We start from the raw sequence: 16812 nt of genomic DNA on the forward strand, positions 1-16812 counted from the left end.
ACAGAATCAACCTATAGTCCATTCTGCAAGGTATCTGCCATTCACGGAACTGGTCATCAAAAGTGCAACGACACATAAAACTGCTTTTATTTGTTGTTAAGAGTCTCAAAAGTAACATAAATTCTTCCCAACTGTGTGGTATAAATATTGTACTTTTACTGCATGCACAGCCAAAACAAACACTAAGGTTATATACCAACCTAACTTATCAGACAGTTAGAGCCGAATGCAGTTTGGAATACTTCTGTCAAAGAGTAGATTACAAACCACTGCAATATATTTTTACTTACAGGCTTGCGCTGATCTATAAATACCAAAGGTAAAGAAACATAAAGAGGACTTGTAGGGGACTACAATAACTGCTCGTTTAGAAAAATCCTCAATAAATCATATCTGAAAGTTCAATCAGGCTCAATAGTTTCAGAAAGACGTAGGGGAAAAACTCCTACCTTAGATGCCAAAACAACATCTGCCCTATTCTCCTATTACCGAGTGCTCTCTCTAGTAGAAATCTGGAGAGCGCACAATCAAGAAAAGGTTCATATTTCAGGACTTGCACAAGTTGAAGAAGATACTGAGAGAGCTCTTCATCACTAGGATGGAGTACATAAAAGAAGTTAGTAACAGAGTAACCACATTAGTGATATTCCAGAAATTCAGATGCATATGACAAATCCAATCATGACAGATTTGTTTCAATAGCAAGAGTGTCCCCCAATTTTTCAGTCGCATGGAGAAGGACAATAATACACAACTCAGTGCAATACCAGATTGATCGTCAGTAAGTTATACCTTGAACAGAATCTTAAGGCCCTCAAACCTGTAAGTAAAAAGCTGGTATTCTGTCATGGGCTTTACAAGATCGAGATCTCAGCCTGAGCGTTAGGTTAAGTTACTGGAAAATTAATTATTTCAAATTATTTCAGACTGGCCACTGGCTCCTTTTGACCACTCAACCTCTGACTGAGGAGCTGGACCTTTGGAACCACATAAGGGACCACTGTGACCTAGCAGTTAGCTGCAGCAGGCATGGACAAGGACTGAGAATACCTGCATATACCAATCAGAGTCACTCACAGCTTACAAATAAGGGAGAGAAGAGTATTCTTTCCACTGAAAGCAATTCAATTAACCTGTCTTTAAAAAAAGTCACTACCCGTCAGTGAATAGGTGTTCATTAAGATACACCTACAAAGTGATCCATTTAGCCAAATTTTTTTGTTTGGGTTTTTAGTTTGTGTGTTGTTTTGGTTTTTTTTAAATCATACCAACAACATGAAGGTTTTTAAAGGATAAGGAAAAGTACTTCATCTTTGAGAAATCAGTGTCCAAATTATTCCTACTTCAGAAGTGCAAATTTAAGTATTTAGCCACAGTCCATAAACATGCCTTTGAAAAGCCTCTATACTAATTAACTACTTCAAGTAATATTCTCATATAATAAAAATAATTCCGATAATTTTTCTGTAAAATCCTGTATTTCCCTCCGCTCCCCAAAACCCCTCTCACACTTGGCAATTGTTTCTCTAGAACAAATGTGAATGTTCCTTGACTTTTTACTTTCGAGTATCTTTTCTCTTATAAAAGGCCTGCAGAATCCAAATTCTCTGCCTAAGATGGAAGGAAAAGAATAGAAATTCTTCTGTCTGTCACTTGAAGACTTCAGAGATGAAAATACTGGATTCTTTCATACTCTCCATCTCTACTCTGAAAAACTTCAGTAACTTGGTAAAAACTTTCAATTATGCCTTGTTATATTTATTTTCACCCTTTTTTTTTTATTTCAGCTAATAAGATCACCTTTAGGTTTTTACCAGCTGCCTTCATCAGACTTTTTAAAGCAGTTGAAAATTGGTTTCTGACACCCAACTGAACACAACTTTGCTTCAGAGCCAGAACTAAGAATTCTGGAAATAATTCCAGATGTAATAATTCAGTATTATTAGGATAGCCCAGCAGCTAAATTGCTTGTTTGCATTTGAAAGAAGTCAAAATATTTATTTTTTTTTTACCCCAAATGTCTAGCCTTGACCATTAAAAAAAATTAATCATTAAACTAGTCACCACAGAGAATTTAGAATTCAAGGACAGGAAACATGCAGTAATGTTGCAAATGATAATGTTATACAAATCTTGCCCTAGGTTACAGTCAAGAGCAAAATTATATGTGATAATGGAAGAACTGCAGATAGCAAAGGCTACTGGGAAGAACAAACAAATCGGTAATTCTCTGGGTTTTTTATTGTATGCTACAGTTTAAATTTCTATTAAATGATACAGCCAATGCCTGACACAGTGTGAGGCGGCTGGATGGCAGTTTTTCTAGTATTCAACTATTGTAATATTTTGTCCCTTTGTTACTAAAAAGTTCTCACATGATCTTGCTCTCCCTCTGTCCAAGAAAGGGGTGAACTCACAACCCTCTCTGGGACAAAGGTACACTGCTGCTCTCTTAGCAGCATGGACAATAATAATCATTGAATCCAAGATGTCAGAATAAGAAGGTTGTATTTGGCTGCCAACATGCTTATTTAAAAATCAGACTGCTCTATTTGGCCATCTATTCATAGCAGGCAGTGTGTTTAAATCCTTCCTCTTTGGGTTCTTTCTTTCCTATAGACAAACTGAATGCAGTTTTTCACCCCAGAAATCCTTGCATGCTGAAGAAATACAATATACTCACCTCATTTGCTTTAAACAACCCACTGCATATTCTCTCACGTACTGGTCCGGATAATTGAAATCCAACAATTCTAATGCATCTCTAGGCAGCAGCTTGGGCCATATCTGAAGGAGAGCCTGAAGCTGTTTTAAAAAGATGACTATTAGATTACAGGTAAATTAGCTATTTAAGAAAAGAGTTGGGTATAACTGCCCAGAAAAGCATTCATACTAACAGAAGGAGAATCTTTTTTTGCTTCAGGTCTCATTTACACAGTCTGAAAAGTCTGTTTCCTCACACATAGACAGGACACACAGTAAAGAAAAATTAGGTAAGCCCAGATGTGTATGCTTTAGAAACAGAGTTTCAATAAAATTTAGATAATGTTTTGTAAATGCTGTCATAAATATATAAATATTTTTATAACGGTAAAAGTTTTCCCTTAAAAAAGAAGTTTAAAGAAGTTTAAAGAAGGCTTTTGTTGAGAGAGCTCTCTACCAAAAATATGTATCCACCTCAACTGTTGGAGACTTTTCCCACAGGCGTTGTGAATGGTAATGAGCTTAAATTGCAGAAAGGATGATTCACGTTAGAGATTAAAAAAAAAAAAAAATCCCAACACTGAAGACAATGACATGCTAGAAAAAATTACAGAAAACACTTGAGTATTATTTTGGACTACTAAGAAGAAAAACATCTAGAGGTCTCAGAAAATGAACTGGTTTACTGCATTTTAATGAAGCTACCTGCTGAGGGTCTATTTTTAGTAACATGGATATAGTTGTATGACAAACCGTACACTATTACTCAAAATAAACAAGCTTGAATGTATGCAGTGTATCAACAGCACACAATTTTTCCTCTCTGTAGGAACAGGTCACAATTCATAATAAAAATACCCTTTCTTACAAATTAGATAATACAGATATTTCAGATAAGTCTGAATGATTAGGAAGATCTTATTTTCCTCCTGATTTAGTAATCCTTTTACGCCAACAGTGAAAAATCTCTATTTTCTACTACATGTCATGGTTGAAATAATGCTTCCAGTTCAAGTGTAACAAACATGTATAAGTTCATAGTCTCAACCTGCACTAATAGGCATGTTCATAACACTTCTTAAACTCCTGGGGCGGGTGGATTCTGAACTGGTTCATCTGTGCAGTTTTGTGACATTCAGAAGGCACGGATCAATCACAAAGCAAAGCCAGCAGCCATGCCACAATTCCAGAAGCAGAGGAAAGAATCGGTTCAACTGTTTCCATGGGCAAATACTGATCTGAACACATTAAAGATTCATAATGATATAAAGTAAAATTAAAGATATTTTTTAACATACATGTCATTCCCACAGGAACATACACACAAAACGTATGCAATCCATAGCCCAGTAAGGGTCAATGACACCACCGATACTTACATATGAATACTTGTTCTGAAATTCTGAAAGAAATACTAACACTGAGCAGATACTTAATACCATAAAACAGATGTTGAAATGCAAGCAGCAGCTATGCTTGTCAGACACGCAATAGGAAACTTCAAAACAAACTCATCAGAACTTCTAGACAACCTATGTCAAATCAGGTGCAGAACCAACAAAAATACAGAAACATTTTATTAATAATGAATGATCAAAATGACTGGAGAACTTGAAATACAGTCTGAAAAGATGAGTCAAAGTGGCATTATATGCCTCATATAGCAGGCAATGAATTTTGAAAGCCATGGTCTACAGCATGTAAATGAACTGTGAAGTTTATTTGAAGATACAGACCTCCTCCCTTTGACTGGTGAAATTATTCCAGAGATTATTACAATGAGAACATGTAAAGTGATATGAGCTTAGAGGAAGCAAGATCTAAATGATCTATGAAACAGGCTAGAAAATTCCCCAAATACCTACTGTTCTGTTTGCATTCTGCCCTGGAACTTTTATTAAGAGAGAAGTGCAGTCCAACTAGCTCCACATCCCAGGTGCATTGCACACTTCTCACAAGTGCAGATAAAAGGATATCAGAAATACTTGTTGCATTCGGACAAAAGAAACTCACACCATGAAATGACCTCATCTGCTTTGGCAACAGAGAGGCAACTCTGAAGAACTTCCAAATACACCTCATTTGTAAAGAAATTTTACATTTCAAAATATGTGTTTCAAGTTCTTAAAATTTCTCTGCAATATCAAAAGTGTTAAAATGCTGCAGACATGAAACACTGCATACTTCTCCTCTCCCACAGTTTGCAACTCCTGACAAGCTGTGAGAAAATAAGGATCTTCAATTCTCAGCAACAACCTCAAGGTTTGGAGAAAGCTCAAGTCCGATTGGCCTTGGAATATCTTTTTTTTTTTTCTCTCTCTAAAGAAATAACCATGATTTCTTCCCTAACAAGACAAGTTTACTCTAAGAGACAATACAATTAAGCACGGGTCAGTATTTTTATTCCAGTTTTTTCAAAATTTCAAAAATTAACTCTCTAATCAGCTGTCCTTTCTCTAGTTCTCATTAATGATGGTGTCACTTCACTGAAAGTGGGCAGATTTAAAAAAAAATAAAATTACTAAGTTCTGTTTTGAGAATAAATACTGCCTGTGACTTCTGCTAACACGTTCTGCCACCCTGCTACACTGCTGAGTGAGGAGGTTACGGCAACAGTGAGGGCATACACCTTCAGAATTCCTTCAGTGCAACTATTCAACTAAATTATTGCAATGTAATGAGAGCTTGGATAAAATCTATATTGTAAATAATACAAGAAAGCTGCTTTAATCCATTGCACATAACTTTAATCTATTAGTTCAGTGGTCCATAAAGATGATCTACAATCAAACATAATACTCCATTTCTTAAAAGACCTTACTACCTTTGATCTGCATTAATAGATGCAGGAATATAGTTATGTAGTTAATTATTCTTATAAACAGCTAGTGTTTGGTTGGTTTTTTGGAGGTTGTAGTTTGGGTTTTTCTTCTTTGTGTTTGGTTGGTTTTGGATTCTTTTAAGAACTTTTTGCCTCAAGTGTCAGGCTTTCACTGAAATACAGCTAACAATAGGCATTAAAAAATCCCCTTTAGTACCACAGCATGCATGTTATTGTAGTAGCACAAATCTTGCAACATACAGCTAGTACTCTATATATTTAATTTTAATGAGAGGTAAATTATGAGGCTTGCTAATGCTGGAATGCATCTGTTTAAATAAAATGCTTTATAGATATTTTTTAACATTCCCAAATTTAAAGGACTTTGAGCTGTCAGCTGATATCCATATTCCAAATAACTTTTCCAAACTCTGCTACCAAAGATTATATTCCAAACCCTCGAGCAAGCAATCAGAATGCCTTTTCCTTCACATATTTTAATGTGTAAACAAATACCTACCTATATTTCTACAATTTGTATTTCCAGATAACTTTTAATAATGAACAATACATTCAGAAGCACATAGTGGAATTACTAAGGAGCAAAGGATTCTTGCATGTGAAAGAACACAAATGTGCAAGGAATGTGTGGGTGCTACATTTTGTTAGTGTTCATGGCACAGACAATGACCTAGGATGAAATTCCATTTATTTTTATAAGTTCACAGCACATATACATCTAGCTGGTAGGAAGGATGTAACAGAAAATAAACTCTATGCTGGAGGCAAACTAAGACTCTAAGTGACTGGATAATCACAAGAATTGCACAATGAATAGATGGAAGTTAAGGTTTCATGGAGTGGTCTCCTTTTCTTCCAAGAACACCTAGCTTGTAACAGGCAAAGGTCAGAATACTAAATTAGAATAGAAATTTATACTATCAATCATAATCCTTCACAGTAAATGCTTTTTAGCTCAAAAGTTTAAAAAAAATAGTTTAAAATTTAAAAAAATGAGACTTGTGGAAAGACATTATCTCAGAGTAATAGTCTGCAAGAAGTTGAGTGTCATTTAAATGTGCAATTCCACCACGATAAGCAGATGAACAAAAGAGCGTCTGGGTTGACCCCTTCGAACAAGTACTGCGCTTGTTAACGCTGGCCAGACTGTTGTGGTTTTGCCCAACCTGCTCTGTACATAATCAGACTAGAAAGTTTCAATACAAATCCAGGGATCTTTTTAGTTTATTACTTTTAAGTCAGTCTATCAAGCAGGAATGGTCTCACTATAAACTCATATAATTTTTCCTATATCAAGGTTCCACCTATTCCCAAAAAGCATCACAACAGTTGGATTCTATTTGGGTAAACAGAGAAAAAGGCAGCTACACCAACTTCTTCACAGTATAGTGAAATAACCTTGCACATCTATACAGCAAACAAGCGATACAATTTTACTGAAAATGTAATCTTGTATCACAGCACCAGTCTTCAAGTCCCTAATTACTTTAATTACTTTAAAGAGACCCTATTGGGTCAGTCAACACGATGAGAATGAAGTATTTTGTACCACTAGTGGGTATCATATCTCTTTGAAAAATCATCTGTCTGCCTCAATGAGGTTTAATTACCCAGTTCAAGATGTGGATTTTTATAGGCTTTGAGCAGTTTAACTATTTTAATAAGAAGCTTTATTTCAGATCTTGATTAACAAACTTAAAACTTTTTTTGTTTTTTTTTTTAATTAACCTTATAAAAGAAGTTCTTACTGTGAGGGGAGTCAAACGCTGGAACAGGTTGCCCAGATTGTGGAGTCTCCATTGGTGGAGATACTCAAAACTCAGCTGGACAGTCCTGCACTAGCTGACCATGCTTGAGCACAGAGGTTGGACTAGATGATGTCAAGAGACCCCTTCCAGCCTAAATAAGCCTGTGATTCTGTGAAATTCCTTGCATTTAAGATCAAAGTTGAATGTAAGATTTTAAAATTAGCCTGTATAAATAATTATTGTGCTTTTGTCATCATTCAGATGACCTCTGAAATCCATTTTCGGTTCTGGTTGGATTTTTTTTTTTTAGATAATAAGGTCTTGCTTACATGTTCAGGCCACGTAGGGTATTACAATGAACTTTGGTTTACACTATAGTACCATTTCAAAATGTCTACGCTTGGGAAAGAAACCCTATTTACTCATGATTTAAGTCCCGCATTTTCCCCACATCATTGTCTGTTCCCTTACCTGAGCAACATCTTCAAGTTTGTTCCATTTTAAAGAGAGCAGCAGTTTTGGCAATGATTGTGGAAAATTTTCACGACAGTCATATCGCAAAGTCCAAATAAGATCCATTTCATTTTCACAGAGTTGAGATAAAGGATCTCTTTCCATTATTTCTTTTAGCACAACATAAAACTTCTTACCACCTCGACCCTAGAAAACAAGAAACATAATGTTTTGATATATTAAGATTTTTATATTTTAGCTCAAATACTAGAAATCTTACATCAGAAAGAACATCAGATAAAACTCATGAAACTCAGGGGAATGACTACTATGCCTTTCCTTCAGCTTTCTTAAGCTATAAGAACTGTAACTAATAGACTCAAAATTGAGTATACAGAAGTTTCTGAAAAAGTAACTAAACTTTAGAGTTAATGACACTAGATGGCAATATTTCTATTCTCCAACTCTAACATGGAGAACTTTCTTTTAGGATGCATATGCTTTCTCCTTTTGTTTTTCAAGTGAGCAAATTTAATTATATATAATTTTTTTTTTTAATTTAAAGTCAAAGAATATTTTCCAACAATAACCAAAGGGAAATACATTTGCTAAGTATACAAAACAGACTTTTTGTGTGTCTTCTAATCCAGACTTGTCTTTTCCAGACATTTTGCTCCATTTTATATCTCTAAAACGTTAACACTAGTTCTGATTCTGTAAATCAGTTTGTATAAATGAGTCTTCACACTGGCTCAGTTAATACCTTCTGTCCCCGGCCATGCCCTTATGCAAACTGCAAGGGCAGAAATTAAAGCAGTAATATCAGCAACAACAGCACTCCATAAATTAATGGAAGGCAAAAGCAACTGCTGCTTCTGGGTAAGGAGGTAGTAGTTGAAGGGAATAAATTAGTTTCAATATATACTTTGAAAAACAATATGGCAAGCTTTAAATACCAAAGTCAACTTTATCCTGACGAAGCTGAAGAAGTTTCTACATAATTAAGAGGTACCTCAAAGGTCTTTAAATTAATGGGAAAACCACCCCCAAAACCAAAAACAACAAAGGAAAGTTCAGAAGAAATGGTAGGCAAAATCAATTAGGATTCATAGCAGAAACAAACAGCTCTCACCAAATAACACTGTGTGCAGGTTTCCCATCTTACAAAAAAATACATCTGCTGCACACAGAACTTAAGTTTAGCTCCTTCTAGAAATGATAAGTGCCTGAGCCTTGTATTGTCCTGAAATGTTTTAAGTAAATATTTTTATGTAAAAATACCACCTAAGTATAAATACTTTAGGAGTGCATAGACTTTAAAAAGCTACTTGAATTGCATGCTTGTTTAGTAAAACTAAGTACATACTCCATTTCTCTATCGCAATAAGGAAACAATCTTGGCAGTAAGGTGACTCTTGTATATAAAAAAGTTAATCTTTCAAATTAAAAGTCACAATCTTGTCAAGTTGGCATGCTGCTATTCAAGATTGCCAATTATTTGTACACTAAGTTGTTTGCACCCAAAGTAGCAGTGAGTTTTCACTTTTCCTGAGCACTTTAGACACTTGGTATTGTAACTGACACATTTTTCATCTAACTGCTTTATTCTTATATAAAATGCAGTTGTTATTACTGTCGATCCAACCATGCTTTCACCATCTTAAATTGTATTATATACAAAAAATACAGAAGATTGCAAAGAAAATGTCTTCAGATTTTGGTTATCTTTTCAAAAATTTGTCCTCAAGTTGGAACTATCCAATTCCTCCAAGAAGAGCATATAGTCATCATATTTAAGAAATATCTTCTTATAGATCGATGATAATTTTTGAGAGCTTATCTGGAAACATCTGACAATCAGGTAAATCATCATACTTAATAAAACTGAGCAATTTTCCAGCAGTATTTTATGCAGCCTAAGAATGTTTTCCACATCTAGATCTAATGTAAATCTTAGCTGTGTTCCAAATCCATACAGCATGTGAAACAATTGTTGCTTTTTGACAAAAAAAAGCCAAGAAGTCAAAAAAATATGGGAAAAAGTGGATACACACCTGAATTTTAAGGCAGTTCATTAAAGTGTATTACATAAGAAAAACAGTCAGTACAACTGTTGTTTGAGTAGTTGACTTATTTATTTCTAGATTGATGTAAAGATAAAAACTAAAAAAAACCCCGAAAATTATTTTTAAAATAACAGTGTTTAGCAGATGCTTACCGCCATTGCAGCATTGTCACTGCTTCTTGCAATCTCAGCTGCCTTTTCAAGTATCTGCAAAAAGATGTTTTTAAATACATTAGATTTAAACCCACATCTGACTGCATTGAAAGAATAAATATTGTAGAAATGAAGCAGATAAGGAAATTTTGCTATCTTTCAGATAATTACAACACTATTATTTTGTATATACAGCGGTATAACATGGACTTCCATGCTATGTCCCTTTTCTAATGGGCAGAACTATGGAGATCAGGAATAGGAGTGCTCACAAGTACCTCCATTTTCTTCTTCACCACTTCGGGGCTAAAGTCTGCCCTATACCATCCTGTTTTCTCTTTCTTTTTGCACTTGCTCCTTATTTTTCAGTAGAGGAAACCAATTCTTCAACTCCTTTGCCTTCTCATCTCTACTTCTGCTGTTTTTGAGGGCACTGCTTCCGTGTTACCTGTTAGCCATGGATCCACATTTCTAGCCCTCTACTTCAGTATCAATCCACATACTTAGTCCTTTCACCTTTCACCATCCTCTCAGATCACCCATATGATCTCAATTAGTGTTTTCAGTTACTCTCTAAATCCGGGATCTCCCCTTGTGTAACATTATGAACAACCAGCTTCCAACAAGAACTCGTTTAATGATGAAGTGAATATTCCACCAACAAAGTCTCAGCACCAGTTGATACACAGCAACCTTTGTTAACAGTAAAGCAACATTTTCCCAGCAGCTCAGATGTGAGTTACTCTTGGTTGGGTTTTTTTTTTCTCCTTTTGAACAGTCTACTTAGTTTTTGAAGTTCATGCAATAAATCATGATGGGTAGTTAAGTACAGATGTAAATACAGTTCTTCAAACTATATTCTGCACACTACTACAACCAACAGAGGTGTGTTAGAATGGTGACTGCCTAAGCTAATGAGACCAGCTGAACTAGTCAGGTAGGTACATCTACAGTTGTCAGACACTGCTGCTTTGAGGAACAATTCATAAAATGAAATATCAATTAAGAAAGAAGTCTAAGGAACTATACCATCTCCTTTCCCTCAGAGGTCTGCCTCTTCCATCACCCAGGAATATAACACCAGCCCCAGACACAGATTCAGCAAGACTTGTATTGTCTTTACTTAGGCAATGTGAGAAACAGCAAAAGACTACAATAATTGGAGCATAAATGGCCAGCAGCTAAAATCCTTAAAAAGGTATACTAACTTGTTTCATTTCATTCTCTGTACAAAATGCTTATTAATATGATGTATTACATCTGCTGCTTGGCTGCAAAGCTTGTTTACATACTGTGCATGAAAACATGCATAAACAAACCCCCAATGTCCTAATTCTATGTTTGATCTTGCCTCTTTGTGCTTTTTAGAGTTACTCTGTTTGCAAATAAGCTTTGAAAGTTTCTGCAAGCCCAGCTTTGTTCAACTGATCATTAACCAGCCCAACACATGGCTCCCGCATAAGACAACAGTTTTCTTATCAATTGTCAAGGCACTTTTGCTCACTCAGCTCCAAACAGCTGTTCACAAATGGATTGATGCTATGATCAAAAAGATTCATCTATTTTTGCACATTAGGTTTCTTAAAGTAAAGATCTGGCATCCAATTCTCCATTTTCTTGGCAGAAACAAGCAACAACACTGGGAAAATTAGAAGCAGCCACGCGCCAAGCAAGTCTCATCTAGACAATTTTGAAAAACAGATTCTCAGCTGACAGAATTCAAGCAGCCACAATGTTACTCCTGATTCAACAGGACCTTCACCAAGAGAATCTTTCAGAGATTGGGTATCTTACTCTGTTTTCTGAGGAAGAAATTTCAGTATACCCACAAACATGGAATGAATTATCAAAAAGTTTAGATCTCCGATTTTCCCAGTGATACTGCAAAACAGTTTCTTAACTCTACAGAATTGCAAATAGCAAAAGTTACTGGAAAAAATAAGACCAGCTTAAAAAAAAAAAAAAAAGAGAGAGAAAAAAGAAAAAAAGAGAAAAAAAGCAAGCACATTTTATAGCATTTCCTCAAAGTTGAATGCTTTCAATGAATGTTTCATTACCAGCACTTTATAAAGATGCTCTGGGATTTTCCTCTCTCTCATATGCAGTATTTCTCAGGCACAGTTCAAGAACAGGACAAAGCCACAAAATAAAAAAAAAGCCAGCAGGCAAACAAAAGTTACAAGGGATGATGAAGACCATCAGACACTACCTTAATGTCAATACATCAGGTAACCTAGTAAAACCTTTTGTCTGCATTCATCCCAGCATTTTAACATACTGAAAACTTGGTACTGCAGGTACAAATAAGGAAGAATAGAGCTAGAACAAATATGTGATTCCTTAAGAAACATACTTTTACATAACATGTCTATAGTACACACATACAAGCAGCTTTTTTTTCTTTAGAAATTAATTATGTATACTGTTATGAGCAAAAAACTTAAAAGCATTACAAATAAACCAATAAGAAAACTGACTAAAATATGTCCAGTATGCAGAGTAAACTGGTCAACCATAATTAAGAAGGCAATTAATCAGTACTGGTTTAGCTCTTAAGGCATTTCCAATGCTGTTTTAATATAAGAACGAGTACTGCACCAGCAAGGAGGGGGAAAAAAACCCCACCCAAAATCAAAATAAAACACCTCTACCTTGTTATGTGATTTAATTTTAATGAACCTTAAACCCAAACCCCCTCTTTGATCAAGCCGATAAAGCTAGGTGGTTTGTCTTTTTGTTCATGCCCCCAAGGGTGCAAAACCACTTTAAAAATTAAAAAAAGGACAATTTTCTCTAAGTGGTTATTAACTTTCCCAAAACCAAAATGGAGACCAATGTATGTATGAGTTAAAACCTTTTTGTTTTTTCAATGTCTCATTAGCTGTCTGTTTTAACACTTATTGCATGTTTCCTGGTCTTAACTTTATTTGCTGGTTTGTGAACAACTTGCTCTCTAGCACTCACACTACAGACATTACCACCTGTATTCCAAATATACACTGCCTTTCTAGACAGACATTCTAATCTTTATCTGTAGGAAACTGCAGGGCAGCTTAAGTGGGTTTAATTCAAGTGCAGACCTTGAGAAATCCCTTTTCGTACAATATGAAGAGCCTACTTATCCTTAAAAGGATTTTAGCTCATAGAGGAAAGAAGCGTCCCAAAGAGTGGGTACCATGTATTTGTACAAAGAAATAACAGATCTTTATAGATCACAGGCAAGCACAGTTTGAAAGTTTCCAGAATGGCAGATAAGTTTAGCTTTTCATAAGATCATTGATATTGGAAACTGATGATGCTTCTGACCCTCAAGAGACTATGTACAGAGTATTTTTAAAAGTATATGTCTTCAAAATACTATCTGAAGACCCTGAAGTCACAGCACTGGAACTCTCAGGCAGCGCAAGCGTAAAAATCTGCATCATGTTAACTAAGAGGCAGGAAGTGGGGAATTGAGTGGAAAAAGCAGTGTTGAAGGGAAAGAAGAAATAGCTATTTACACATAAGCATTCATGACTGCTCTTTATGTCATACCTTACCTTATCAAAGGGAGGGTAATTAATAGGCTGTTTTGAGTATTCTTGAAATCTAATGTGCAAAGCTGTTGCATTTTCAGTGTAAGGGTTAGTCTGGACAGTTCCCATCGGATTCAACATTTCTTCAAGTTCATCTGAAACATTAGACAGAACAATTAATACTGTAGGCCAGGCATGCATTGAAATTAAAAAATCTGAAAGGCAAAGATGAAATTGCTTACTGTCTACAATGGACAGAAGCGTGTTTTGCAGCATATTACTTTTACTACAATGCACTGCATTTCCAGTTTAACTACCCATACCTCCTACATTCACAAATGTTGGATTAACACCCAACGATAAACTGATTTTCTCTTTCCAAAATAAATGTAACAGACAAGGGAAGCTGAGATATCCCTACACTGAACCAAATCCCAGTAAGATCTGCAGCCTCTGTAAACCAGTATACACACTGCCTCTATATCAAACAGTACGAAAAAAGAAGAGAGTTTTAAGCCAGGTTTCTTCCAGCACTACAGCCAAGCTGATACAGGGGTTCTCAGGATGGAACGAAGAGTGACATGGAGATTTCAGACACGCTTACTAATCAATCTGAATGTCAGGGAAGGAAGACTTAAAAAAACATTTTAATTCACGTTTTTTGAGGACACAATTACCATCACATACAATATAGCTTATCTATTTAGTTTAGGACAGGGAACCAAATGAAACCTAAACTGCATCTTAAACCCAAGTAACACTAGACATAAGCATGCATCTATTTTTATGTGATGTTCCTTCCATAACAGATAAAACTTTTGAATACTGTTTCCAAGCAGACTCTTGCCCTTCCTCCTTCCTGATACACACCACTTTCAGGAAAGAGATTAAGACATTATATATTTATCCATGTAAAAAATACAAGTAGTAAAGAGATTCTGACAGGAGAACTGGACATGTATACAGTAAATATTCTACTATTTGATACTACTACTCTTTAGTCTTTTAAGTATTTAAAGTCCAAATCTTAAAAGTTAAGTTAAGCTTTACCAGGAAATGATGACCAGCTGTGCAGTACCAGTTCTCCATTCTTCAACTGTCCTTTATAATCAAATACCATGGTATTTACCCAGGCTACAGGATAATGCTGTTAAAGGAAAGAATTTGTACATGGAAACTAAGATGCCAGTGAACATGACTATGCAGCGAGCACTACAACAGAAGTAAAATTGAGAGGTTTTTAAATGGAGGTATCTTTCAGAAAAGCAGTTAAGCGCATAGTTTTCAGAACGTACTCCAGTACCACTGAGGACAATAAGACTTCATTTTAAGGGTGTCACTCTGCCAGTGTAAAAATACACATTTCCCTGAAGGTAAGCCTAGATGCTAATGTTTTCATCTTTTCCGAATCAAAATTCATCTAGAATTCAGAACAAAACCGACCTTTTAAAATACAATTCATTAAACAGCCATTTGCAAACTGGCTTACAACTGAAATTTTCATGCCTTTTTCAGTGTCTGAGAAGTATGAAAAGTTTTTTTGTACCAAAATGTATAATTCTTAATACCTATGCTTTTTTTTAATTTTTATTTTTTCCATTTTGCATTCTTGAACACTAAACTGAGGAAAGTGAGGACCACGAAAGATTTCTGAATATCCATTTCAATATAATTCAGAGATGCACTCAAGAAAAACAAATTAATTACCACTTTTCCTGCTTTCCTAATGGTTTGGTATTTGGAAGGATTCATTGCCTTGGTTGACTTTTTAGTTTTCATCTTATCCATCACAGCATAAACTGCAAAGCAAAGCCTCGCCATTCTTGGTAGATCACAGACATTTATTTCAAACTCTAGGACTTCATTCCAAACGTGGTCACTTCTCCCAGATATTTCTGTGCTTACGATAGTTTTACAAAGGAGCTCTGTACCATGGAAAAGACCAGCCCTAACATGAACCTGCAATAAAGAAATGAGAAATTTTATGCTTGCCACAGAACCTACAGAATTCTGCATAGAATATTATACAGAACATAAATATAGGCATTTCATCAATATTTCTATCTTAAAAGAAATACCAATTTTGAGGTTTTAAAATGAACCAAGCCATTCTTGAGAACAAATTATTTTTACTTTGCTATTCAAGTTCCTGTTTAAATCAAAATATATTGGTTTAAATAATGTTCGCTACCAATTTTTTCAGTACTGAATTACTTCTATTACCACATATGACAAATAATAACTCATTTGTAGTAACAAATACAATATATGAATATACGAATACTTCTAACTTAACATACCTAACACGGAAGGAAATTGTAGGAAAAACAACTAAGCAGAATGAAAAAGCTAAGACTAATTTCCTGAACACAAATTCAAATCTCCAGGTAGAACCAATTCGTGCTTCTAATTGAGAAAAATTTGGGGTTTTTTCAGTCTAAGAAAAAAATTATTTTTTACCTGAATTTTTATAAAAATGTACAGAGGGAACACTGCTGACCCTGGCATCAGAAATCACCTGCAATAATAACAATGTCCGTAATTCCCAGGAATTCTGTTTTGTCTTTAGCACCCAGAAAACAACAAAACCAGCTAGCTTGAATGATAAAAATAAGAGGAAAGGAGAAGGGCAAGATGAGAAAGAAGCTGGAATCACTGATACTGAAATCAAACACATCACAGGTCAATACTAAGATGTGGCTCATTTCTGCATTTCTGTTTAATAAAATATGTACGTGGAAAACTACATGTTTCCAAGTATCCATACTCTTGTACAGTTTCAACAAGAATGACAAGGAGGTCTTTATGTTTGTTGCCTAAAACAACAACTAAGAGAAATATATCAACTTCTTTCAGTGTTTAAACAAAATATCAGCGTTTAAACAAAAACAAAAACCAAAACAAACAGAGTAAAAAAGCCACACGTGTAACCTTTTGGTCAGCACCAAAAAGAAGTTCTTAATGTTATGGTTAAATCAGTAAAACGTGAACTGATGTTTCAGGTTCCCTATGCTCCTCAAACAACCCTCCCATCATTCCCTTTAAGCTATCGAAGTATTTCTGAGCACCATAAGGGAAAGGCAGAGATGTTTAAAAGTTGGTACAGATTTTGGGTAAAAAAATTAATTCACCTTTGAATTCCCAACTGACACAGACAAGATCTGTTCTGGGAGAGAGCCTGTCTTTCCCTCCTTCGAAGAAACAACAGTGCGATCAACATCGAAGCAGTCCATGTATCTTTTTGGGCTACACCAACTACTGCTCAGTACAAAGTTTTCCATTCGTAAACTAGCTCAAATAGTCATTGGCAAACTGTAATACACTTTAAATGAA

The 16812-nt window shown here is 35.3% G+C and overlaps 1 protein-coding gene across 6 annotated transcripts in view; it reads right to left on the reverse strand.

Moving 5' to 3' along the window:
* Positions 1 to 16812, reverse strand: part of PIK3CB (phosphatidylinositol-4,5-bisphosphate 3-kinase catalytic subunit beta) — a 111188-nt gene that overhangs the window by 14916 nt on the left and 79460 nt on the right. For all 6 annotated transcript variants that reach the window (XM_054835216.1, XM_054835218.1, XM_054835215.1 and 3 more), the window contains 7 exons: positions 15187 to 15438; positions 14530 to 14626; positions 13504 to 13634; positions 9965 to 10018; positions 7765 to 7953; positions 2684 to 2805; positions 450 to 593 (listed from right to left, as the gene is read on the reverse strand). In XM_054835216.1, the coding sequence (XP_054691191.1) occupies positions 450 to 593; positions 2684 to 2805; positions 7765 to 7953; positions 9965 to 10018; positions 13504 to 13634; positions 14530 to 14626; positions 15187 to 15438 (989 nt within the window). The remainder of the gene's footprint in view (positions 1 to 449; positions 594 to 2683; positions 2806 to 7764; positions 7954 to 9964; positions 10019 to 13503; positions 13635 to 14529; positions 14627 to 15186; positions 15439 to 16812) is intronic.

The sequence above is a fragment of the Grus americana genome, chromosome 9 (genome assembly GCF_028858705.1).
Source record: "Grus americana isolate bGruAme1 chromosome 9, bGruAme1.mat, whole genome shotgun sequence".
Classification (NCBI taxonomy): Eukaryota; Metazoa; Chordata; class Aves; order Gruiformes; family Gruidae; genus Grus; species Grus americana.